Raw genomic sequence first — 27,161 nt, forward strand, 5'->3', positions numbered from 1 at the left:
ACGAAAGAGTATAATGTAAGGGCTGGGTCAGATGATAAACAGTCACATAAAAAAGAATCTGGCACATCAGAAAAGGGCAGACAAATAAACAGGGGCAGGTTTTTAAGTGCTTGTACACAAATGCTAGAAGTCTAAATAATAAGATGGGTGAACTAGAGTGCCTTGTGATAAAGGAGGATATTGATATAATAGGCATCACAGAAACCTGGTGGAATGAGAGCAATCAATGGGACACAATCATTCCGGGGTACAAAATATATCGGAAGGACAGAACAGGTCGTGCAGGGGGAGGAGTGGCACTATATGTGAAAGAAAATGTAGATTCAAATGAAGTAAAAATCTTAAGCGAATCCACATGTTCCATAGAATCTCTATGGATAGAAATTCCATGCTCCAATAAAAATATAACATTAGGGATCTATTATCGACCACCTGACCAGGACAGTAATGGTGATGATGAAATGCTAAGGGAAATTAGAGAGGCTATCAAAATTAAGAACCCAATAATAGTGGGGGATTTCAGTTATCCCCATATTGACTGGGAACATTTCTTCAGGACGAAATGCAGAGATAAAATTTCTCGATACTTTAAATGACTGCTTCATGGAGCAGCTGGTACGGGAACCCACAAGGGGAGAGGCAACTCTAGATTTAATCCTGAGTGGAGCACAGGAGCTGGTCCAGGAGGTAACTATAGCAGGACCGCTTGGAAATAGTGACCATAATACAATAGCATTCAACATCCCTGTGGTGGGAAGAACACCTCAACAGCCCAACACGGTGGCATTTAATTTAAAAAGGGGGAACTGTACAAAAATGAGGGGGTTAGTTAGACAAAAGTTAAAAGGTACAGTGACTAAAGTGAAATCCCTGCAAGTTGCGTGGGCCCTTTTTAAAGACACCATAATAGAGGCCCAACTTCAATGTATACCCCAAATTAAGAAACACAGTAAAAGAACTAAAAAAGAGCCACTGTGGCTTAATAACCATGTAAAAGAAGCAGTGAGAGATAAAAAGAGTTCCTTTAAAAAGTGGAAGTCAAATCCTAGTGAGGCAAATAGAAAGGAGCACAAACACTGCCAACTTAAGTGCAAGAGTGTAATAAGAAAAGCCAAAGAGGAGTTTGAAGAACAGCTAGCCAAAAACTCCAAAGGTAATAACAAAATGTTGTTTAAGTACATCAGAAGCAGGAAGCCAGCTAAACAACCAGTGGGGCCCCATGACGATCAAAATACAAAAGGAGCGCTTAAAGACGATAAAGTCATTGCGGAGAAACTAAATGGATTCTTTGCTTCAGTCTTCACGGCTGAGGATATTAGGGAGATTCCCAAACCTGAGCTGGCTTTTGTAGGTGACAAATCTGAGGAACTGTCACAGATTGAAGTGTCACTAGAGGAGGTTTTGGAATTAATTGATAAACTCAACATTAACAAGTCACCAGGACCAGATGGCATTCACCCAAGAGTTCTGAACTCAAATGTGAAGTTGCGGAACTATTAACTAAGGTTTGTAACCTGTCCTTTAAATCGGCTTCGGTACCCAATGATTGGAAGTTAGCTAATGTAACGCCAATATTTAAAAAGGGCTCTAGAGGTGATCCCGGCAATTACAGACCGGTAAGTCTAACGTTGGTACCGGGCAAATTAGTTGAAACAATAGGTAAAAATAAAATTGTCAGACGCATAGAAAAACATAAATTATTGAGCAGTAGTCAACATGGTTTCTGTAAAGGGAAATCAGTCTTACTAATCTATTAGAGTTCTTTGAAGGGGTCAACAAACATGTGGACAAGGGGGATCCGGTGGACATAGTGTACTTGGATTTCCAGAAAGCCTTTGACAAGGTCCCTCACCAAAGGCTCTTACGTAAATTAAGTTGTCATGGGATAAAGGGGAAGGTCCTTTCATGGATTGAGAACTGGTTAAAAGACAGGGAACAAAGGGTAGGAATTAATGGTAAATTCTCAGAATGGAGAGGAGTAACTAGTGGTGTTCCCCAAGGGTCAGTCCTAGGACCAATCCTATTCAATTTATTCATAAATGATCTGGAGAAAGGGGTAAACAGTGAGGTGGCAAAGTTTGCAGATGATACTAAACTGCTCAAGATAGTTAAGACCAAAGCAGATTGTGAAGAACTTCAAAAAGATCTCACAAAACTAAGTGATTGGGCAACAAAATGGCAAATGAATTTAATGTGGATAAATGTAAAGTAATGCACATTGGAAAAAATAACCCCAACTATACATACAATATGATGGGTGCTAATTTAGCTACAACGAGTCAGGAAAAAGATCTTGGAGTCATTGTGGATAGTTCTCTGAAGATGTCCACGCAGTGTGCAGAGGCGATCAAAAAAGCAAACAGGATATTAGGAAACATTAAAAAGGGGATAGAGAACAAGACGGAGAATATAGTATTGCCCTTATATAAATCCATGGTACGCCCACATCTCGAATACTGTGTACAGATGTGGTCTCCTCACCTCAAAAAAGATATTCTGGCACTAGAAAAGGTTCAGAAAAGGGCAACTAAAATGATTAGGGGTTTGGAGAGGGTCCCATACAAGGAAAGATTAAAGAGGCTAGGACTCTTCAGCTTGGAAAAGAGGAGACTAAGGGGGGGATATGATAGAGGTATATAAAATCATGAGTGATGTTGAGAAAGTGGATAAGGAGAAGTTATTTACTTATTCCCATAATACGAGAACTAGGGGTCACCAAATGAAATTAATAGGCAGCAGGTTTAAAACAAATAAAAGGAAGTTCTTCTTCACGCAGCGCACAGTCAACTTGTGGAACTCCTTACCTGAGGAGGTTGTGAAGGCTAGGACTATAACAATGTTTAAAAGGGAACTGGATACATTCATGGTGGCTAAGTCCATAAATGGCTATTAGCCAGGACGGGTAAGAATGGTGTCCCTAGCCTCTGTTCGTCAGAGGATGGAGATGGATGGCATGAGGAAGATCACTTGATCATTGCCTGTTAGGTTCACTCCCTCTGGGGCACCTGGCATTGGCCACTGTCGGTGGACAGATACTGGGCTAGATGGACCTTTGGTCTGACCCGGTACGGCCATTCTTATGTTCTTATGTTCTTATGTCAAAACTTAAATATCTTAGAAACAGTAGCCAATCTCCTGTCTGTGTGTTCCATTCTATGCATCCGAAGAAGTGAGCTGTAGCTCACGAAAGCTCATGCTAAAATAAATTTGTTAGTCTTTAAGGTGCCACAAGTACTCCTGTTCTTTTTTCTAGTAGCCAATCAGTTGTGTTAATTCTCATATTTGAATTCAGCACATCAAAATACATAATAAATAGCACATTTTATCTCTGAAGCAGACGACTTCTCAAAAATTGTAGACCAGCGATATCAGTATTAAGGTCCAGTCAGCTCCTCGGACAGCTCTTTTAAAACTCTTGGATGCAAGTTATCTGGACCTGCTGTTTAAAAATTTCTGATTTTAGTAGCTTCTATTTAACATCCTCCAAAGTTACTAGTTGAATGAAAAGACTGTTATCACCATATAATGAGACTATATAATTTTTTCCACAAATACAGAATGGAAATAGTTACTAAACACTTCTGCCTATTTTACATTAGTATTGATTATTCTATCATTTCCATCTAGTAATGTACCAATACTATTAACAGAATTATTGTATTCCAAATATGTTTTTAAAAACTCATTATTATCCTTATCTCTGCTGGGCATAGACTTCTCCTTGTGTACCTTTGCTTCCTGTATCAATTTTCTACAATTCCTAACTTCTGATTTATATTCATCACTATCAACATCCCTTTTCTTCCATTTATTATATCTTATGTTTTTATTTTTTATAGTTGCCTTTTCTTCCCCTATAAATCAAATCAGTTTATTAACTAGCATAACGTTCTCCTTCAGTTGTGGGGTTGTGGCATTTTGGGCATCTAGTAGGTGTTCTTAAATGATTCCCAATTATCATTCACATTTTTCTGATTATATTCTTCCACTACTCAGATTTGGCTCATAATTATTGTCAGTTTTGTGAAATTGGCCCTATTGAAGCACCTAGAGAGAGAGAGAGAGAGTGTGTGTGTGTATTTTTATATATATCACTAAAAATTAATGGTAGCTTAGGTACATGTAATCATGACAGGATCACATTTATAATGTGCAAGCAGAATAAAGTCCAAACCACACACATACACACACCCCACCTGGTTTGGACTTTATTCTGCTTGCACATTATAAATGTGATCCTGTCATGATTACATGTACCTAAGCTACCATTAATGTTTAGTTATGTGATCCATTCCGCCTTTATCTGTTAGGACAAGGTCTAATACAGAATTCCCTCATGTCAGCTGCAATGCTTTCTGAGTTAGGAAATCGTCATCTCTGATGCTTAGAAATTCCAAGGATGTTTTAGTACTGGCAGCATGAGACTTCCAGCATATGTCACTCTCATTGAAGTCCCTCGTGATTACACGGGGTTTTTTTCCCTCTACACATTATAGATAGGTGAATAAGGAGGCAGTTGTTCTGTTCTCCATTGTGATTTTGTGGTCTGTAGCAGACACCAGATAATATCTCATCTTGTGCTTCATCTGTTAGGACATTGATCCATAAGCATTCAAGACCATTTTCTTCCCAGTTATCAGTGACTCAGAACCAGATAATGCCATTTTTGACATAGAGTTCTATTTCCCTTCCACTTTTGCCTACTCAGTCCTTCTTAAATACGTTATAACCATTGATATTTTAATAATCCAGTTGTGCAAATCATCCCACCAGGTTTCAATAATACCAACTCGATTGAATTTATGCTCATAAATGAGCAATTCAATTTTTTCTTGTTTGTTACCTAGGATCCTAGCATTAGTGTATAGGCAATTAAATAATTTCTTCTCTTCATGTCCTATGGTTCCTTGATTTTGTTCTCAAAATGTCTTGATTTTGTGCTGAGTGCTCAGTCTTCCCTCTCTTTATCCTCCCATTGTGCTATTAGTTCTTCTTCGAGTGATTGCTCCTATGCATTCCATGTAGGTGTGCGCGCCGTGCGTGCACGGCTCTTCGGAACATTTTTAGCCTAGCAACACCGGCGGGCCGGCTGGGCGCCCCCTGGAGTGGCGCCGCTATAGCGCTAGTTATATACCCCAGCCGGCCCGTCCGCTCCTCAGTTCCTTCTTCCCGCCCGTGACGGCAGTTGGAACTGTGGAGTGCTTGTCGTCCTCCACGTACCTAGCTCACCTTGGTTCTAGTTTGTATTTAGTGTATATAGTTAGTTGTTAAATTGAGTTAATTGAGTAGTTAGTAGTTAGATTAAGGGGAGTTAGGGGGGCTTAGCCCCTCTTTTCCCGTCCGGTGCGGGCGTATGCCCAAGACACCGGGATTCAAGCCCTGTGCGGCTTGCCAGCGGCATATGCCCGTTGGGGACCCCCACGACGCCTGCCTTCGTTGTCTCGGCGAGGGACATCGACCTGACAAGTGCCTCATTTGCAGGTCCTTCAAGCCGCGAACTAAAAAGGAGCGGGACATTAGGTTGCGGCAGCTCCTTATGGAGTCGGCGCTTACCCCTGCGGTGCCGACTCCTCCGGCTCCGGCGTCGTCCTCGGTGAGGAGTGCTCCAGCGGTCCCCGGCCGGTCCGGTACCGAGACTGTTAAGAAACAGCCGGCAACGAAGCCCCGGCACCGTTCCCATTCACCATCGGGGAAACGGAAGCCTAAGCCCAAGGCTGTAGAGACTACTTCAGCGAGACCAGTGGTCCAGCAGCCAGCAGCGGCGCCTTCGGCACCGTCCAAGACAGCGCACGGACCGTGCGCGGTACCGTCGACTCCGGCACCGGCTGGGCCGTCGAGTCCGGTACCTCCGCGCTCCCCGGTGCACGCCGTGGTAGAGCTGCCTCTCCCGTCCACGCCCGAGACGTTCTCGACGGCGAGGGAGCTCATAGAGCTCACAGAGGCACCGAGCCTCCGGCCCCCGGCACCGCCGGTGCGAGCCGTTCTGTCAGTGGGCAAACCGGCCATGGTACGACCTGCCACCCCTGACTCACGGGATAGAAGGCGATCCAGGTCCCACTCCCGGTCCCGATCCCGGAGACGGTCACCTTCCCGCCGTTCAAGGTCGCGGCACCGGTCTCCATCCCGGTACCGCTCTCCTTCTCGGCGCCGGTCGCAGTCCCGGTACCGCTCTCCATCGCGGTACCGGTCGTACTCCCAGAGGCGTTCCAGGTCCCGGTCCCGCTCTCCGGACCGTTGGCACCGAGGGAGATCCGGCTCCCGGCACCACTCCCGACGCCGCTCTCGAAGCCGCTCCCATCGACGGCGATCGAGATCGCGGTCGACCTCCCGCTACTCTCGCGGTCGCAGGTCCCGCTCCCGCTCCCGGCACCAAGACGATCGGCACCGGTACCCGGCACCGTCCACGGACAGACTAGTGGCATCGACGGCGCAGTCTCTGAGCGCCTCTGCCCCCCCGTGGCCTTCCCGTCAGCCGTCGGTCGCTTCACACGACGACGCCGGCACAGATTACCACGCGGACCCGCAAGGTCAAGACCCGGGTCCCCAGCAATGGGGTTTCTGGACCCCCTGGGCCGCCCACGAGACTCAGGGTGCCCCCTTCCTCCCGCGACAGGGGACTTCGGTCCAAGGGGTGCCGGAAGCCACTGTCAGCAGGCCCCCTCCATCGCCTCCGGTTGAGGTTCCACCACCGCCGGTGCAGACGGAACATCCCGGGGAGGCGGCGGCTGCGCACCCCATGGACGAACCTCAGCCACTTCCTTTTGCTCAGGCCCATTCCTCGTCTTCCTCGCCAGACGAGGCGGTGGCAGGATCCTCGTCATCCGATCCACCACCGATTGACTTACGTGCCCATCAGGACCTCCTGCGTAGGGTGGCACAAGCTGTTAACCTCCCGGTAGCGGAGGTTGTTGAGGACGAGGACCCGATCACGAATGTGGTCGGAACGGAGGCCCCCATGCGAGTGGCCCTACCATTTGTTCGGACCATCCAGAAAAATGCCACCACGCTCTGGCAGTCCCCAGCGTCCATCCCTCCCACTGCCCGTGGGGTGGAGCGGAAGTACTCGGTACCCCCGACTGGGTACGAGTACCTATACACCCACCCGGCCCCGGACTCCCTAGTGGTGCAGTCTGTGAATGACAGGGAGCGGAATGGACAACCTGCGCCTGCTCCTAAATCTAAAGACGCGCGCAGGATGGACCTGTTGGGCCGGAAGATATATTCGGCTGGCGGCCTCCAATTACGCATAGCGAACCAGTTGGTTCTTCTGGCCCGCTATGCTTACGATAACTTCGTAGCCCTCTCTAAATTTACAGAGTTGGTTCCAACATCCTCCAGGCAAGAGTTCTCAGCTTTGCTGGAAGAGGGCAAGAAAGCTACCAGGTCCTCTATTCAGGGCTCACTGGACTCTGCAGACTCCGGAGCCAGGACCTTAGCATCAGGGGTGACAATGAGAAGGATCTCCTGGCTGCAATCGTCCACCTTGCCGCCAGAGGTCCAGTATACTCTGCAAGACTTGCCTTTTGATACGAAGGGCTTATTCTCGGAGAAAACGGACTCCAGGATACAGACCCTTAAGGATGGGCGCATTGCCATCCGTACGCTAGGCATGCATACGCCTGCGACACAACGGAGGCCTTTCAGGCAGCAGCCTTTTCGGCCGTTCAACCAGTCCAGGTCTCGACCGGACAATACACGCAAGGGCAGACTGAATCGACGTCGCCCATCGGGCAATCGCCGTACCCAATCCCAGGCGCCTTCCAAGGCCCCCCAAGGCCCGAAGCAGGCGTTTTGATGGGACGCCCGAGGACGGCCCATCAGTCTCTCCTCCGGATCCTTCCCCGTTCTTTTTCAATCGTCTTTCCCACTTCCTCCCGGCGTGGTCCCAGATTACATCAGACAACTGGGTGCTACGCACGGTAGAGTCTGGTTACCATCTCCAGTTTGTTTCGCCCCCTCCCTCCCACCCACCCACCCCGTCCCTCTTCAGGGACCCCTCTCACGAGCAAGTCCTCCTACAAGAGGTCGAGTCTCTACTGAGATTGGGTGCTATAGAGGAGGTGCCGAGCAACATGCGAGGCAGGGGATTTTACTCCCGATATTTCTTAATCCCCAAGGCGAAGGGAGGCCTACGACCCATACTAGACCTCCGAGAGCTCAACAAATACCTGGTCAAGCTCAAGTTTCGCATGGTGACCCTGGGGACTATCATTCCCTCCCTGGATCCGGGAGACTGGTTTGCCGCCCTCGACATGAAGGACGCGTATTTTCATGTCGCCATTTACCCTCCTCATCGGCGCTACCTGCGCTTCGTTGTCAACAATACACACTACCAGTTCGCAGTGCTGCCCTTCGGCCTCTCTACAGCACCGAGGGTATTCACCAAGTGCATGGCAGTGGTGGCCGCGGCCATCCGCCGTCGTCGGATACATGTCTACCCCTATCTCGACGACTGGCTAATCCGAGGACCATCCCGCCAACTGTTGGCGTCCCACATGGCCACGGTCCTAGCCCTGTTTCAACGTCTAGGGCTCATGATCAATGCCGAGAAGTCGATGTTGACCCCCTCGCAAAGAGTGGAATTCATCGGAGCGGTCCTGGATTCCAATTTGGCCAGGGCCTGCCTGCCCCAACCTCGGCATCAGTCTCTGGTCTCTCTAGTTCGAGACCTACAAGCTTTCCCACGGACAACAGTACGTTCCTGCCTCCGCCTTCTAGGCCACATGGCGTCGTGTACGTTCGTCACCCAGTACGCGAGGTTGCACTTTCGCCCATTTCAAATTTGGCTCGCGTCAGTGTACCGGCCCCACCGCGACTCCATCGATATGGTGGTCACGCCCACGAAGCCAGCACTCGCTTCGCTCACTTGGTGGCTGGACCCAGCAGTCGTGTGTGCCGGAGTCTCTTTCCGCCCCCTTCAACCATCCGCCACTCTGACCACGGATGCGTCAGAGCTGGGGTGGGGAGCGCACCTAGCCGACCTGCACACCCAAGGCTTCTGGTCGCCCCGAGAGCTCTCCCTCCATATCAATGTCAGAGAGCTCCGAGTCATTCGCCTCGCCTGTCAAGCTTTTTGCCCCACTCTCCAGGGGCGTTGCATCGCGGTGTTGACAGACAACACAACGGCGATGTTTTATGTCAACAAGCAGTGTGGAGCCCGATCTTCCCCGCTGTGCACGGAGGCGATGCTACTGTGGGACTTCTGTATAGCCCACTCCATTCACCTGGTGGCGTCCTATCTTCCAGGGGTGCAGAACACGCTGGCCGACCGCCTGAGCAGGTCGTTCCTGTCCCACGAGTGGTCCCTCCGCCCAGATGTGGTTCACACGCTTTTCCGGAGGTGGGGGTTTCCCCGGATAGACCTGTTCGCCTCCAGGGAGAACAGGAAATGCCACCAGTTCTGCTCGTTCCAGGGTCGCGCCACGGGCTCCCTGTCGGACGCCTTCCTCTACCCCTGGACGGATCACCTAATGTATGCCTTCCCTCCGTTCCCGCTCGTACATCGGGTGCTGCTCAAGCTTCGGAGGGACAGAGCCCGCCTCATACTCGTCGCTCCGGCCTGGCCGAGACAGCACTGGTACACTCTGCTGCTCGAGCTATCGGTATGAGATCCCATCCCTCTGCCCTTATGGCCGGACCTGATAACACAGGACTTCGGCAGGCTCCGCCATCCGGACCTGCAGTCCCTCCATCTGACAGCCTGGTACCTGAGTGGTTAACCCACGCGGAGCGGACCTGTTCGGCGGCGGTTCAGCGGGTCCTGCTGGAGAGCAGAAAGCCCTCCACTCGCTCGACCTACCTCTCCAAATGGAAGCGATTCGCCATATGGTGCGATCAGAGAGATCTGAATCCATTCGTCGTCCCTATCCCAACGATACTGGACTACCTCTGGTCGCTTAAAGAGCAGGGTCTTGTGCTCTCATCGTTAAGGGTGCACCTGGCAGCAATATCGGCCTTCAGGCCACCCGTCGGTCACCGATCCATCTTCTCTGATCCTACGGTCTCTCGCTTCCTCAAGGGTCTTGAGCGTTTGTTCCCACCAGTGCGGGCCCCGACTCCGCGCTGGGACCTGAATCTGGTCTTGGGCAGGCTCATGGGGCCCCCCTTCGAGCCCATGGCTACGTGTTCCCTGCTCCACCTGTCGTGGAAAACGGCATTTCTCGTCGCAATAACCTCAGCAAGGCAAGTTTCCGAGCTCCAGGCCCTAACGGCCGGTCCTCCGTACACCGTCTTTCATGCGGACAAGGTCCAGCTTCGGCCTCACCCGGCCTTCCTCCCTAAGGTGGTGTCAGCCTTCCATGTAAATCAGGACATTTTCCTTCCCGTTTTTTTCCCGAAACCTCATGCCTCGGGTCGGGATCAACAGCTGCACACCCTAGATGTCCGACGGGCCCTTGCGTTCTACATACATCGGACAAAATCCTTCTGGCAATCGCCACAACTGTTCATAGCGGTTGCGGAACGTATGAAAGGCAAGCCGGTCTCCTCTCAGAGGATATCCTCATGGATCACCGCATGCATCAAAACTTGCTATGAGCTGGCTGGGGTGCCAGCTGACCGTCTTACCGCTCACTCTACAAGAGCGCACACCTCATCTGCAGCCTTCCTGGCCCACATCCCCATTCAGGACATCTGTAGAGCGGCCACCTGGTCTTCTGTCCACACCTTCGCTTCCCACTACGCGTTGGTGCAGCAATCCAGAGACGATGCAGCCTTCGGCTCCGCAGTCTTGCACTCTGCCACGTCTCACTCCGACCCCACCGCCTAGGTAAGGCTTGGGAGTCACCTACATGGAATGCATAGGAGCAATCACTCGAAGAAGAAAAGACGGTTACTCACCGTTGTAACTGTTGTTCTTCGAGATGTGTTGCTCCTATCCATTCCAGACCCGCCCTCCTTCCCCACTGTCGGAGTAGCCGGCAAGAAGGAACTGAGGAGCGGACGGGCCGGCTGGGGTATATAACTAGCGCTATAGCGGCGCCACTCCAGGGGGCACCCAGCCGGCCCGCCGGTGTTGCTAGGCTAAAAATGTTCCGAAGAGCCGTGCACGCGCGGCGCGCACACCTACATGGAATGGATAGGAGCAACACATCTCGAAGAACAACAGTTACAACGGTGAGTAACCGTCTTTTTAACTCTGTCCTGAGTACTTTAGCCAGCCTGTCCCTGAGGATATTGGTCCCCCATCTACTGAGGTGGAGGCTGTATAAACTATATATGTCCCTCTCCTCATAGAAGGTGGATCGATGTTCCAAAAAAACAAAGCCTTCCACCCCACACCACTTACCTAGCCAGTGGTTCACTTCCAGAATATTCTGCCTTTTGTCTTCCTTCACTCCTGGGACAGGAAGGATCTCAGCACACTTTCAAATTCCCTGAAGTCATCTACTGTCTGCAAGATATCCCATGGCACAATGTCATTAATGCTGATATGAACCATCACCAGTGGATCTTTGCCCATCAACTTCAGAAGCCTATCCAGACTTAGAGGATGTTCTTAGAATGTTCTTTCAAGTATCTTTCTTCTTTGGATGGCTGGAGAAGTCTTCGCAGGCAAGCTTGATTTTCTTACATGTTGGTTCAAGCTTCCATCCACATGCGAGTCCCCCATCCTGTAAATAAGGCCTGTACTTTTTGTTCTGAGATGTATACATTTCCATTAACTCATCTCAGTTGCTTGGACCCGGTTTACCCAGAGATCCAGATCGCTCTATATCAGTGACCTGTCCTTTTCATTATTTACCACTCCCACAGTTTTTGGGTCATCTGGAAACTGTATCAGTGATAATTTGGGGGTTTCTTCCAGGTCATTCATAAAAATGTTCAGTAGTGTAGGGCCAGCAGAATTAACAGTGCCCATTCAAAGGAACTGTACTGGCATCGATCAGAGTAGAATCCGCATTAAATCTATGGATAATTGTCCATAGTAAATTACAACTACTTTATAGAATATCCTGTTCAAAAGTCAGCCTAAAACTCTTTCCATATACCATGTTTCTGAATATCTCAATAGAGCCACAAGGTATTGATTTTTGTTGTGTTACATTAGGGATCAGAGAACGCTACTAAAATGTCCCACCACTGAAATGATCTCCTGTAACACAATGACCATATTTTGGGAATTACTCAAAGAAACATCAGACCATACTGACTTTATGCTTACAGTACATATGGAATTCAGTCAGATAAATTCAATTTCTAGTCACATTATTCTATGGAGCGGGAAGGGAGGAATTCAGCGTTGGCCAGAAACACTACACAGTTTAACTTAGTGTGATCAGCCTTCATAAAATTACTCAGTGTTGTTTGTTTGAGAGGCTCCCAAAATCTGGTTTCTCGGTCAATGTATGCCAAAGAAAAGTCTAATAACGCATGACCTGTTCTGAATGTATTAGACATGTGAGTAAATAGTGTGAAGGACATATTAATGTCAAACTGGGACTTCCTATGGCTGTTAGATTGAGGCAGGGTGAAGGGTCTGCTGTTCTGTGAAAATGCATGGAGCAGCTTTTATATCACCAAGCTGAACAGACAGCTTTATATCTCCTTTCTGCAGCTTAAAAATTTATCTCTATGCCGTTGATATCTTTAAAATGGCTTCTGCTTGGTTCAAAACATTTTCTTCTCATCTGCAGTAAGTGATATACAAAATCTCAGTGAAAACCTTACAAATTAAAAAAACTCTACCATTCTACCATATAAAATTCACACAATGCTACAGAAGAATCAGTAAAGTTGTTGAGCAGGGCTTCCTGTAAATTCATTCTTCCTATTTCAAGATCTGCTACTGTTCCTTGTGAGGGAGAAGACAGGGTGGTCTGATATGTATTCCCTGATGTTACAATTGTTTGCCCAGTTAGAATATTAACTATGAAGGGTTTTACCAGGCCAGGATCTCCCACTCCTCCTTACACTCTGTAGGACCTTACTCCCTGTAGTTCAGGGGCACTACAGGCACTGTGTTCATCAGTTTCCCCTGCCTCAGGGTCTCCTAAGAATTCCAAAAGGGTATTCCCCTCTTTGGGTTTTACTTTATTAAATGTAAATAAATTAGATATAAAAATGTCTCCCCCTGAATTTGAAGTTGCATGTGGGGAAGGGATAGCTCAGTGGTTTGAGCATTGGCCTGCTAAACCCAGGGTTGTGAGCTCAATCCTTGAGGCAGCCATTTAGGGATCTGGGGCAAAAATCTGTCAGGGGACTGGTCCTGCTTTGAGCAGGGGGTTGGATTAGATGATCTCCTGAGGTCCCTTCCAACCCTGATATTCTATGCCCCCTCCTCCTGGTGGCCTGAGTTTCTTAGTCACAGCCCCTCTTGGCAGGGCTCAAGGGTGCACACCCTTCCTCCTTGGGGCCTGCAGTTGTCTGTTCCAGTTCAGTCTCTACCTTAATCCATGGCAGCCCTCACCTGTAGCCACTTTTCTTCTGTTGCTGTCCTCTCTAGGGAGCTGTTCTCTCTGGGAGCACAGCATCCTGGCTCCTTGCTCTAATGAGCTCTCTTGGGAAGTCATTAGCTAAACAACTGCCAATCAATTACATAAGGATTGAGTTGCCTCCAGGTAGGGCTGAGTTCATTCTCCCTTACAGGAGTCTGTCCCAGGTAGGCTGGCCCCTGACTCCACTTAAAAAGCCACTCCCACTGTCCCAAGTAGGCTGATAGAAATACATGCAAGTAAGAGTATCAAAGTCTGGCTGGCTGAAATCAGAGAATATGGCAACTCTGTCAGGTATGGCTCAGCATAAGTAAGGGTGGCAGAATGTGGCCCATAGTCAATACATGATTTAGTAAAGGTGCATTCTTCTTTTTGTCCAAGTACATGAATCTGTAAAATACAAAAAATAGTTATCTGTCAAACACCCGCTGGACCTCCTCCAGTACGGTTGGTAGTACACTAGACAAACAATTAAAAACTGAAAAAATAACAAAGATGAGAGCAGTCAGTAAAATAACAAAGAATAAAGGAGGAAACATTACAGAAAAGGGGGAAAGGAGAGGGAGTGAGAGCTGGAAGGCAAGAACATTTCACCAGCGAGTGCTTGCCCTGCAAGGTCTTGGTCACACATTGACCTAAAGATGATAACTTTGTATGTGTGTGTTCGGACTACAAGTGGCGTTCAGAAAGTTTCTAGACTGACAAAGGAAAAAACATAATTTGCATTCAGTTATTTGTTTCTTTTTCAATAAGTCCCTTTTGATATCAGTGCACTTGGTCCATTACAGCTGCAGCTTGTCTATGTTTATCTTGTAGACATCCTTGTCTTGTATGTCTAGAAACCCATGGGCTGCTGCAATCATCTCATCATCACTGAAACTCTTCCCACAATGGTCTTCCTTCAACTTAGGGAGCAGCTAGAAGACTGAGGGAGCCAAATCTGGTGAATAGGCTGGATGGGAAACCCATGTCTCATCCTGAGTTACAATCCTGCTCGTGAATTTTTTGGGTTTACTTGAAAGCACCTCAGAAGTTCCCTGGAAAAGTCAGGTTGTGCTCTGTTCTGATCAATACTCAATGTTCTGGGCACCCATCTTACTGACACCTTTCTCATGCTCAACAGTTCACTGAGGACAGGTTTGGAGAAAGTCAGGTCTTTGGCCTGTGAATACGGAGTGGCTGGCATTTGCCAGACCAGCACAGTGAGTGTTGGCAGGAATATTGGGGATCTATTGAAAAGAATGATGGTGAAAAATTGACAAGCACAATGGGAGTGCCTGGCCTGTAGGCAGAGCATGGGCAAAATTTAAGGGACAGAGCTAATGCTGGAGTTGAAAGCTTACTTGATGATCTTCTGACGTTTGAACTTTTATGTTGTTGTTTATTTCATGTGAAAAAGTTCGCTATCCCTTTCGGGTTGGATTCCATCTGGATATGTCCCTCTGTACCATATCTACATAATCTGTTCCTGTCAATTGCTAATGTCCATAATGTGCCCACTAGAATGCTATTGAATGAAACTCTCAGGTTTTAGCCAGATAGGACTCTGTTCCCAACCACTTTGACACATCATTTTTTCTTGGCATTGTTTGTAATACACTTTTAGTTTTTAATATCTACCAAAATCTCATCTCTGGGCCAAAAATGTAATTCAAGTTTTGAACTCTCACAAAATTAAAATACCCTCACCATGTTCTTCAAATGCTTTGTCTGTAATACTGTAAATATTTTCCAAAGTAATACATGAGCCAGTGACATGAATTTAATAGAAAATCGCCTTTTGCATCTTGTGTGGTCTCACCAATAAAGGAGGCAGAAGGGGTGAACAGTATTTATCAGATTTAGGTCACAAAGGACTATTTTAGTTCAGTTTTACAGTAGCCCGTACTCAAAGAACATTTTGAGCTTGTGAGTTCAAAGATGGGGACCCGCAGGTATTCTCCCCCCACCCTAACCCGTAGGGTAGATTTCCCATCGCTGCCCACCATGTCCTGGGGTCTCACCCCCACTTTGAGCTTGTGGGTTCAAAGATGGGGACCCGCATGTATTCTGCCACCATGTCCTAGGGTCTCACCCCCACTTTGAGCTTGTGAGTTCAAAGATGGGGACCCGACTTGGTTTCCCTCTAAACTAAAATCCTAGTTTAGATCTAGTAAGCTGCCACCACTCAATCAGGAAATGTGGATTGAGACACAGTCCTTCCCCAAAATCCTAGGGGATTCCAAGAACCCCAAATCCATGGAGTTCTTACACCCAGGAGAAACAAACCATTCCCCCTGCTTCCTCCCCCCTCCCTTTTCCTAGGAGAGATACCGGGATCTAACTACAGAGGGATACCTCCCCCTTCTCTTTCCCTGAGAATCCACCCAAGGAAAGACCAAACAAGTCCTTAATAGAAAAGAATTTATTAAAGAATAAAAAGAAAGTAACTTGTCTCTGTAATTCAAGATAGAACAATACAGGGTCTAAGCTTATCAATCTTTGGAGAGAATTCCCCCTCCCCCTTTTCTCAGTAAAAGCAATATCAGCAAACAGGAATAAAGCATTTCCTTTAGCAAACCCACAATTGCAAATATAGAAATCAAATCATAAGACTAATTCGCCTTTCTAATTAATACTCACTATTAATTAGTAGAAACTACTCCAGGAGAACTTGGAGACATGACTGGTCTCTTTTAGATCCAAAAAGAGAACCCGAGACAAACAAAGAAAACACAGACAAAAGCTTCACTCCACAGAGATTTGAAATTATCTCGTCTCTGATTGGTCCTCTGGTCAGGTGGTCACCAGGTACTACATGTTAACCCTTTCCAGGGAAAAGAGACCTTAACCCTGATCTGTTTATTTATGACAGTCCCTCTGTACCATATCTACATAATCTGTTCCTGTCAATTGCTAATGTCCATAATGTGCCCATTATGGAATGCTATTGAATGAAACTCTCAGGTTTTAGCCAGATAGGACTCTGTTCCCAACCACTTTGACACATCATTTTTTCTTGGCATTGTTTGTAATACACTTTTAGTTTTTAATATCTACCAAAATCTCATCTCTGGGCCAAAAATGTAATTCAAGTTTTGAACTCTCACAAAATTAAAATACCCTCACCATGTTCTTCAAATGCTTTGTCTGTAATACTGTAAATATTTTCCAAAGTAATACATGAGCCAGTGACATGAATTTAATAGAAAATCGCCTTTTGCATCTTGTGTGGTCTCACCAATAAAGGAGGCAGAAGGGGTGAACAGTATTTATCAGATTTAGGTCACAAAGGACTATTTTAGTTCAGTTTTACAGTAGCCCGTACTCAAAGAACATTTTAAAAACATGTCCTGAAGTTAACATTGCTCTTTATTTATTTGTTGCATAACCAGAAACTCACCTAATCATCTCATCAAGCTTTCTTAAAAATGTCACAAAAGCTAAACACAAGTGCTGAGAACAGCAAAATAATCTATTGCACTCAGTAAGGGGCTCTTATAACAAAGTTTGGATGGGAAATTACTTCAGATAATATTGTTAAGGCTTGATTTCTTTATAAAAGAAGCAGCCAGCCATAACAAATTATTTTCAAGTTCTATTGTTTTGGTATATACGATTGCGAAAAAGAAACACAATGTTCTTTGTGTTTTTTTGCCATTTATGTTTAGCCTCCTAGATAGATTTACCAAGGTTGACATTAAAGAACCACTTTTAACAATTTTTATGACCCAGTCTTGAACTAGACACTCTTTATATATGTATAGCATTGCTAGTTTTAAACAAGCTTTTCATCTTCTTTATGATGTGTTTGTGAGTACATCGCACTTAGCCAACAGGATAAGAGAAGCAATATTTTTATGTAGTTGACTAAGCCTTCCTTATTGAAGTGGTTGGTGCATTTGATTTTTTTTTTCCTTTTTCTGTAACATTCAGGTTGTTTGTGTCTCTATACATCTATCTAAGCTCAGCCCTGAAAGCAAGTATCACTGGTAAATAAGTATGCAAGCTGAAAATAAACTGCTATCTGCAGAGGATTCTTTCCTCTTCGTAGAGTAGGAAGTAATACATCTTTGAGGAATTTGACGCACCAAGCTAATGCCTTTCACATGCGAGTTCTTCTTCACCAAGTGCCAAAGGATCTTTATCATTTACAGAGGAAAATTCTGTTATGCTACTCTTCCCTTTGGTTCTCAAGGCTTCTAGTCTTTTATCTCTCTTCCACCAGTCTGTCCAGTTTTCTCCAAAGCAGTGGAAATGGCTGCTTTGTCTGCAGGAATGCAGAGAGAACATGGAAGCTGTTACATGCCGGTAGAACATCTTGTGGAATAGGTGATGATTAAAAATGATCCCAAACAGAAACCCTGCATCCAGTCACCCAGCTGAGAAAGTTTGAATCCATATCCTGCCTTCCTGGGTATCTTCATAATGGCCAAGCTGAATCCCTCAGATCCAAACCTTACTGAATTTGGGGACATTTCAGATTCAGATTTGAATTTCAGGTCTCAGCCCCACCTTTAATTTTTGACCCTTTTTTGTAAGATAGTATCATGAAAGATGGAGTTACAGAGATCATTTATTTTCTCTTAGCGGTGATCTAAAATGCCATAATGAATAAAGTATCAGAGGGGTAGCCGTGTTAGTCTGGATCTGTAAAAGCAGCAAAGAGTCCTGTGGCACCTTATAGACTAACAGACATATTGGAGCATGAGCTTTCGTGGGTGAATACCCACTTCGTCGGATGCACAATAAAGTAACTTATTTCCTTCTAAATGCCTGATTGCTGCTTAATTCCTCTACAAACACAACAGACATGGACAAGAAAATGTAACATTAGTGGTCCTCAGTCTAGCTCTTCCTTCAGCAAAACAAAAGCCTGTTGAGCATACTAGAGTGGACACAGAGTTTCCCACATTCCGTTAAAGATTGGACTGTCTGCTGTACGTTAGCCCCTTCAAAACCATCAGAGATATCAGCTTATAAGGACTTTCTTTGAGATTGGCCTTTTATTGAATTTCTATCAATTGCAGTCAGTTCATGACGAAGAAGATTAGAAATGAGCTCTTTAGAGACAGGCTCTAACCTCAGTGACCCCTGTGTAAATCTGGAATAACTCCATTGATTTTCAGAAGTGACAAGTGAATTTTGCTGCCTCTGTTTTTGGATGCCCAACTTGACACCTCTAAGTGCTGAGTGTCTCTATAAATCAGACCACTTTAAAGTGACCAGCATTAGGCACCCAAAAATTGAGTCCTCAAAATGACTAGTCACTTTTGAAAATCTTGGCCTTAATTATAGCTAACTTCACCATACCTTAAACTTTAGATAGAAGTGTATATATATGCACATATATTTACTGTATGTAATATAATGGAGTTACTGGTAAATATAAGTCCCAGGCAATATATGTTTCAAATTTACCACTCTCTCTTATGGTTATGCTCTTTCTTATGATGATACAGCTGTAACTCGAAGTCTGAACATTTGCTTTGTAAAAATGAGATTGTTGGATGAAAAGTGCTAATGTGGTAAATATACCTCAGCTGTAACTCAGTTGACATTAGTGCAAAGAGATGCATGTGCAAGAATTTATTTTTAACTTATTTTATTTTTTGTTTTATCTTGATGAATTGTCACTTTTCTGTTTTGATGATGGAAATTGCCTTGTGCTGGGAGGTGCCATGCTGGACGCTTGGAATTTGAGGACTGCAGAATAGCAGATGTTGAAAAAGATACAGTAGCCACTTTAGCAGTAACACCAGTTAGTTTAGGGCATTCTTATTCCACCAAAATTCCAACCTATATTTTCCAAGCTAGGGTACATTTACTGTGATGCCTCACAGCCACTCATTACAGCTCTTCTAGATCCTGTGTATTTCTATTTGTCATGAAATAGCTATTTGTCAACTGAATGCAAGTCAGGCGCACTGCGCATACAGAGTATAATACTTTCCAGATAAAGGACCACTGCACACAGTCATGTGCTCTCACACCCACACAGTGCAATAGTTATTAACTCCATTTTTTATTTTGTGTAGAATTAAAAGGTACACGTTCAGAGCTCAAAATAGCTTCATCAACTGTAAATGAATGTCTTATGAATACAGAAGAAAACTAGCCTACTGCACCTAAGTATTCATTCAACAAATTACCTTGGTGGCAAGTAACCTGTATTTGGAACCAGTTTCAAGCTTCAGCAACAGTTTTACATTCAAATGCTGAGTTGGTAGAGCACAGACTTTTCTCTAACATATGTATACCTTTTGCTTATTTGCAATACTTGATTCTTTTAAAAGTATTATTCATTTACTTCCCAGGTGGAGAGAAATATTTGCCTCGGTTTTATTAATAATGTAAAAAGAACAGAAGTACTTGTGGCATCTTAGAGACTAACAAATTTATTTGAGCATAAGCTTTCGTGGGCTACAGCCCACTTCTTCGGATGCATAGAATGGAATGTTCTGAAGAACATGCATCCGATGAAGTGAGCTGTAGCCCACGAAAGCTTATGCTCAAATAAATTTGTTAGTCTCTAAGGTGCCACAAGTACTCCTGTTCTTTTTGCGGATACAGACTAACATGGCTGCTACTCTGAAACCTGTCATTAATAATGTAGTATTGGTAGACAGATCCCTTTATAAGCTAGGCCTTCACTACTTCTGTGATTACCAGTCAATGGCTGGCAGTAACGATGGAGTAGGGTGGTCTATCACTGCCCACGTTCAGTTAGGTTGGAACCAAGGACAGGAGTTCTCTGACTCAGGCTCTTTGGTGGTGGTGATTTCTTTATGCAGTGGTAGCATTCCAGATGGAACTGTACAAACTCTCAGGAAAACATGGTGCTTCTCTGAAATAGTTCACAATATAAAAAAACTAAAAGAAATTGAAAGTGGGACATGGGGTTAAAACTCATGTGCAAAGTGATCAGTGAGCTGACAGGCAAACTGCAAACTTCTTATTAGTTCCAAGTTTAAAATTTTTGTAAATCAGTCAATCTAGTTTATATCTAATATATCTAATTTATATAACAATGTAGTTTGTATCTAATATAACTATATGTCTGGTATCTATTTGTTATTTTAACGTTTTGGATTTATTTGTGTGACTCATCACTTAACTGCTGCCTAGTAGGCAATTTATTACTAATTTTCTCATAAAAATGTAGCATTTAATAAATGCAAGGCTTCCAAATATTTCCTTGATGTAATTATCTATACTATCAAATTGTGAACAAAAACCCCAGCAGTGTATTTCTCAGCAGGGCTTATGGCAATCATCCAAAAACTGGGGTTGTGTTCAGAACACTAGCGAAATAAAAACTCTCTCACTCCTCATTCAAAAGATGTGTCTAAGCTCTGGTTCATACATCATCATCAAAATTGCTAATTCAATTCTAACTGAAGAATCTTCATTTTTGCTGATGTTCCAAGCAGCCAGAGCCCAGCACCATTTTCACATTTTAGGCTGAGTTGAGGCACCAGCAGTTAGGAAAACTGGGCCCTATTCATCATTGCCCTATGGCCCTTTTAACATCTCCTGGCATGTCTTTCATTACACCCAGATGTAGAACTTGCTTTGTCAGCACCTCCTCCACCACAGCCCCAGTCACAAAGAGTGTTCCAGGAAAAACTCCTTTTTACTTTAATGTGTTGTCTTCCCCTCGCTCTCCCCTCCCCCTCTATTCCGCCCCCCCCCCCCAAAAAAAGAATAGGAACTAAGGCCCCAGTTCAACAAAGCACTTAACTACATGCTTAACTTTAAACATGAGCTCGGGCGCTTTGCTGAATTGGGCCCTAAGGTCTGCAGGGTTTGGCTCACAGATTATTAAATATAGTTTAAAAAAAAAAACACTCTGATTCCCATTGCATAACAGCATGTGCTATTATGCAGATCCTTCTTAACTATGCAATTTGTTACCAGTCTTCCCTGGCTTATATAAACTTTTCTTAGCATCTAGAAACCAGATTTAAATATGGTAGAGAAGTGGGGGGAAATGTAAAATTTCTTGAACTTTAAAATTAATAGAGTATAGTGTTCCACTGCAATAAAGTTGCTAGAAGGATCAGGAAAATGATCCCCAGACAAAGTACTAATGTAGAGAATTTTTTTCCTTCTACTAATTTTCCATGCACTATTCCTGGGGCTGGTCTTTCCAGACACCAAAGCTTGTGGTGTTAGGAGATGTTTTCGTTAGCATTTATTTGTCTGGATGCACCTGCGTCGAGATTTCATATTTTTACCACGTGATCTTTACCATAAAGTACAGTAATGATTGAGCTGACATGGAAGGATTTTGCTGGCACTGTGGAAGAAGATTGGTTTAAATTGGGTACTACTCTTTCATAGACCTCGTTAGGAACTCAGTCACGTATCCCAGATATTGTCAGGATGCACTGCATGCTTACGAAAGATGTTTTCACGTGCGATTGCTCAGCTGAAACTTTGAAAGTAGCCTTTAGCATTGTGAAGATATTGTTTGCTATATTGTCATCCTCCACAATAAATATACAGGTTCATAAACATAACCTTTTTTTTCCACCCCAGCATGTTTGGTAGTTTCTGCTCAGTAGAGTTTCAGGACAGGAATAGCAGCTGTATTGCAAGTGATGATGACGGTGCATAGGCAGAGCTGCATGTATGGGAGGCTTCCATAGCTGCTGTCTATATTAAGTTTGTCTCAGCCTCGTGCTATTAGTACCTCACAAACACTCTATTCACTCAAAGATTCAAAATGGAGGACATATAACAGCCTAACCTGTTTCCAGTAAATTTTTCAGGGTCGTCAATAACATAAAGCCATGCACACACACACAACCATATTCCAATAAACTGCAGAAAACATTGTGCCATCCAACAACACTCTAGTCACTTGGTTTTGTTTGTTTGTTTTTTGTAAAAGGATCTAATAAGCTTTTAACTCATGACTGACCAACTTCAGCATTTTGCCTTTATTTGAAGTCTCAGCACCTCAGCCAAATCTTCAAAAGCTCGCTTGAAAAGTACAACATTCCAACGTAGGCACTTGGCCACATAACATAGGACTTGTAGATCTGATTCTTTTCCCACTTATACCAGTGTAACTCCATTGGCTTCACTGGGATTGCTCCTGATTTACACTAGTTTGAGAAGAAAATCAGGGAAAATGAGAGCCAATCAGGCCCTACATGAACAACGTCGAGTAGTTAGCCATAATCCAAAGGCTATAGATGCCAATAGAAAGATATCAATGAACTTTGGATTGGGTATTTTATGCACCCAACACCTTTCAGGAGCATGCATCTGAGAATATTTGGCCCATTAATTCCCAGGATCAACAAATACACATACTTTTGCAGACTGGAACTCCTCCTACTGAGTCGCTATATCCTCCCTTCTCTTCCAATCTTACCTTATAATGTCCTTTTAGTTTAGGACTGACTTTCATTACAAAGCATCATGGCAATATTCTGAGCTGAAGTACATTTATGTAAGAAACAAATTCTGTGACCTGCTGTGCATTTCTGTTACTGATAATGCAGGAAACCTAACATTACATCCCTCACCATGTGAATTTTTCCATTTGTTTTTTGCTAGATTCCGCAAGGGGCAACACAGAATGATTTACAGAAAAAAAAGAGACGAGCCCCTCCACCACCGACTCCTCCTGTTCCTGTCATGCCAAACAGAACAGAAGAAAAGGAAGACAAGAGGAAGAGCACAGTGGGTAAGCACTTCTCTTCTCTTCTTCCTCGAATTGAATGCATGTGCGTTATGTGGCACTGCTCGCTATTTGAAGATTCCCTAAAATGGCCCCTTGCATTGGAAACTATGTAATCTGTAAAAATATTTATCCTAAAGAATGAAAGTCTGGTAATTAAGTGTTTGAGGTTCACAGAGTTTTGAAAGGTGAATAATACTGCTTGGGTGAGTAGAATGTTTTTGCATGACACTTAAACGTGCTTTGGAAAATCCCGCTCTGCTTTTGCTCAACTCTCCTCCCATTTAAGTCAGTTTCATCATTGAGTTCAGTGGAAACAGAGTTAGGCCAACACTATGCCCTTCTGAAGATGCCCTCCCGGCCCATTCCCCTGCCCCAGTTGAATGGAGTTTGGACCCAACGGGTGACTTCTATGGAGAGAGGGAGATTCTCAGCTGATGTAAATTGACATAGCACCACACAGGTTGGGTTGTTTTTTTTTTCCGTTCTTATGTTCTTACACTTCAGTTGTTATAGCTCCATTCTCTTCAATGGACCTATCGTAATTTGCACCAGCTGAAGGGCTGCCCCATTGTTTTCAAAGCCATCGCCCTTGCTACTGTTGAATACACTTTTTCCGTTGTCCCATGATGGTTTTATGGCAGTGGAGTATGTTCCATAAAGTTTTGTTCTTGTCTTCAGTCCTGTTTGAGATGAATCTGCATTAATAGAGTCTTTAGCTAATCAGTGCAAGAAAAGAACGGATAGGTTCTGCAATAAATTTCATACATACCTCAAGAAAATTATAGTTTTCAGTTTTATGCAATATAACTCATTTACTCACACACAGATAGAAAGAGAAACTGAGAAAAAGCCCTCCAGATATTTCAGGTCACTGGGAGTTTTGTCTGTGTGAGGACTGCAAGATTATTCCCTTAGATAAAAAACTGATTTCTGAAAGATATGAGTTAATAACCCCTTGCGTTGGAACTCATTATCCAGTACATTAAGGGAATCATTTAAAATGTGCTACAGTACACTTGGTACACTCCAGGTTGCACCTTCGACCTCAGCATTTTCACATAGCACTGAAGACTGCATATATGATACCATAAATGAACACCCTGTCATGTATAATTGCTAACATTACAAATGCTTCACACTTTAGAAAGAAACCTCTTAGCTTTGTTTCAACATTTATTTTCAGTAAATGCCTCACATTTAATGCGTCAGCATTTATGTAGCAGCAGGAGTCCATTATCCTGTAACATATTTGACTCCATTGACATCTCTTATTTAAACTCGCAAAGGAGAATGCTATCGCTGTGCAATATAGCACAATCGTTTTCAGAAAATTGGCTGCCTGTTAACTATTGCGGATGTCACAATCTGTCATTCCCAATGCCTCCCCTTGAAAACCACAAGTCATTACTGATAACATTTGGTGTTTTAACTATGTTAATGTTAACTTTATTTTATGTCACTGCTTGAAATGTTACAGATGAAATAAAACAGAACAGACACACTTATTTCTATCCACAGCTATATAGATAGGTGTCTTTTGGCCAGAACCTTAGTTGTTGTAAATCAGCACAGCTCAGTTAACTTTACTGGAGCTTTGCTGATTTAAGGATATGTCGCATAATAATCTCCTATATATTTTTCATTTTCTGCTGCAGTCTTAGATTAATATAATTATAGACACACAATGTTATAATGAGGGAAGCTTGGTAAAACAGCTTCTCTTTGGGGCGCTAACTATGAAACCATGAGACAGCACAGATGTGTCAGGAAGCAAAAAGAAAGGAGCGAACAAAGCAAGACTGTATAGAGAAAAATTGCTACAGGAAATAGTCAGCAGCATGATGGGGCAGATTAAAATACCTCCTCCCACCCTGACCCTACTAATCGGAATGTAAAAATCATGGAGAAAAACCTCTTAAACTGGCAAACGGGTCAGATCAAATATTTAACACCAAATCACTTATACTGACCCCAAAGTGCTGTGCCTAATTCTCTTAAAGCAGTCAAAAACGTCACTGGAGTTCAGCATACTTATGGACATTAAATTGTTCCATGAACCTTTATCAGCTGGATGTAGTCTATGAAAACCCTATTCAGTTAAATCTTTTCCAGCCTTCTTGCTCCCACTACACTGCTGCACTAATGCATGCATGACCACACTTTGAAGGCCTTGTAAGAAGAAATCTAAAGTGCCAAAATTAAATCCTTTGTGGAGGCTTGGGTGAAGTTGGCTGATTGATAGCTCAGAGCTATTCCTAGTGGTTCACTAATTCCACTTAAGGTTTGGTTAAGCTGGAGCCTTCCCATAAACACAGAAGAAAGTTTGAGATACGGTCAGAAGGCACAGGGGCCTGCTGGATTTCAAGAGAATGTTAGTGGTAGCCGAGTATGACTCCAGCACTATCACAAATGGAGAACATGTTCTTCAGACCTATGAATTATCTCGTCTCTTTGTCTTATTCCAAAAGAAGAGAGAGAGATCTGGCTTCTATCAAGACCAAACATCTCCAGGGTTTACCCACAATCATTTGCAAGCAAGATGTGACACTGCTGGTATTTATTAATATGTCTAATAATGTAAAGGACACCCATTTATTCCATTTAGTATGCATGATACTAAATTAAGTACTGTTCTGAGGTTCTAAGCATTTCTGACACAGGTTGGAAACTCCATCATAGAAACAGCAACAAAACCAGCAGCTTCTGCCCATTGTCAAAGCCGAAAAGAAAAAACTATAAAAAGAAAATGAAAGCCCAAATAGCACATCCATTCAGAAATACCAACGTTCACCATTCCCCTACCTCCTCAAAGAGTTAGGGAAATAGTTTTGCATAGTATCCTATAGCTCAACAGATGTGGGGCTGTGTCAGACCAAGGGACCAAGAGACCCTGAGGGTTTTCGCCTTCCTCTGCAGCATGAGGCATGGGTCACTTGCAGGTTTAAACTAGTGCAAATGGTGGATTCTCTGTAACTTGAAGTCTTTAAATCATGATTTGAGGAGTTCAGTAACTCAGCCAGAGGTTAGGGGTCTATTACACGAGTGGGTGGGTGAGGTTCTGTGGCCTGCAGTGTGCAGGAGGTCAGACTAGATGATCATGATGGTTCCTTCTGACTTTAAAGTCTATGTGTCTAAGGGAGAAACAATTTTTTTAAAAATCCACCTTCAGGAAGATATTTTCTGTATAGTGTTTTTAAATTAGTGTGTTTTACTATCTGCCAAAACAGCAATTGAGATTTATGCTGATTGATGTGTATAGATTGTGCCATACATGTATATATTGGGCCTGATTCTTATCTCATGTAGCTAAATTTAACACCAGCATATATCTGTCAACTTTCTCCTGGTTTACATTGGTGTAAGTGAGAGCAGAATCAGACCCAGACAGAGTGGATGGTTGGGGGGGGAGCAGGTGAATACACACACTTCTGTGTGTTTTAAAAGAAACATACAAATAATTGACTTGACAATAAAGTAACTAGCTAATTGATCCTCCTGTAGGTAATGGACGACAGGTGCCACAAAAGCCTCCTAGAGGCAACACACGTGGTCCACCCCAGTTAGTGATTCCCCCACCCCCACCTTACCCTCCTCCTGATACAGACATTATGGATCCAACTGACTATTACAGTGAAGCACCAGATGTTACAGCACCAACAAACCTGGTACCTAAACGTATGTTTAAAAATCTATGTATTTGTTTTTCATTTCTTTTAGCGGTTATTGTCAAGGATAGCTTTTCCAGACTTTCCTCTCTGTTCTCCAGACATACATGTTTTTCTTTTCCAGCCTCTTCTTTAGAAATGCTCAATGCATTATATCCATATGATTAATTAATATGAGGTGAATGAAACATTTGCTTATAGATAATATTGCTACAGCTGCTTAGCTCTTATATGGAGATGTGTAAATATGACTATCAAATCATGCAGTTTCATGCATTTCAAAGCAGAAATGTGTGGTTTAGTATTTGATTTGTTTCTGCATGAGCATTCTCCCCCTCCATCCAAAAACATAGAGGTGCAATAAACTATTGAGCAACCACTGTA

General features: G+C 44.1%; 1 protein-coding gene across 8 annotated transcripts in view; it reads left to right on the top strand.

The window, feature by feature from the left end:
• Positions 1 to 27,161, top strand: part of COBL (cordon-bleu WH2 repeat protein) — a 268,039-nt gene that overhangs the window by 169,429 nt on the left and 71,449 nt on the right. For 6 of the 8 annotated variants that reach the window (XM_045004528.1, XM_045004533.1, XM_045004532.1 and 3 more), the window contains 2 exons: positions 22,986 to 23,115; positions 26,614 to 26,787. In XM_045004528.1, coding sequence (XP_044860463.1) covers positions 22,986 to 23,115; positions 26,614 to 26,787 — 304 coding nt within the window. The remainder of the gene's footprint in view (positions 1 to 22,985; positions 23,116 to 26,613; positions 26,788 to 27,161) is intronic. The other 2 variants (XM_045004534.1, XM_045004535.1) reach the window with 1 other exon arrangement.

This window comes from Mauremys mutica, chromosome 2, assembly GCF_020497125.1.
Source record: "Mauremys mutica isolate MM-2020 ecotype Southern chromosome 2, ASM2049712v1, whole genome shotgun sequence".
Lineage (NCBI taxonomy): Eukaryota > Metazoa > Chordata > Testudines > Geoemydidae > Mauremys > Mauremys mutica.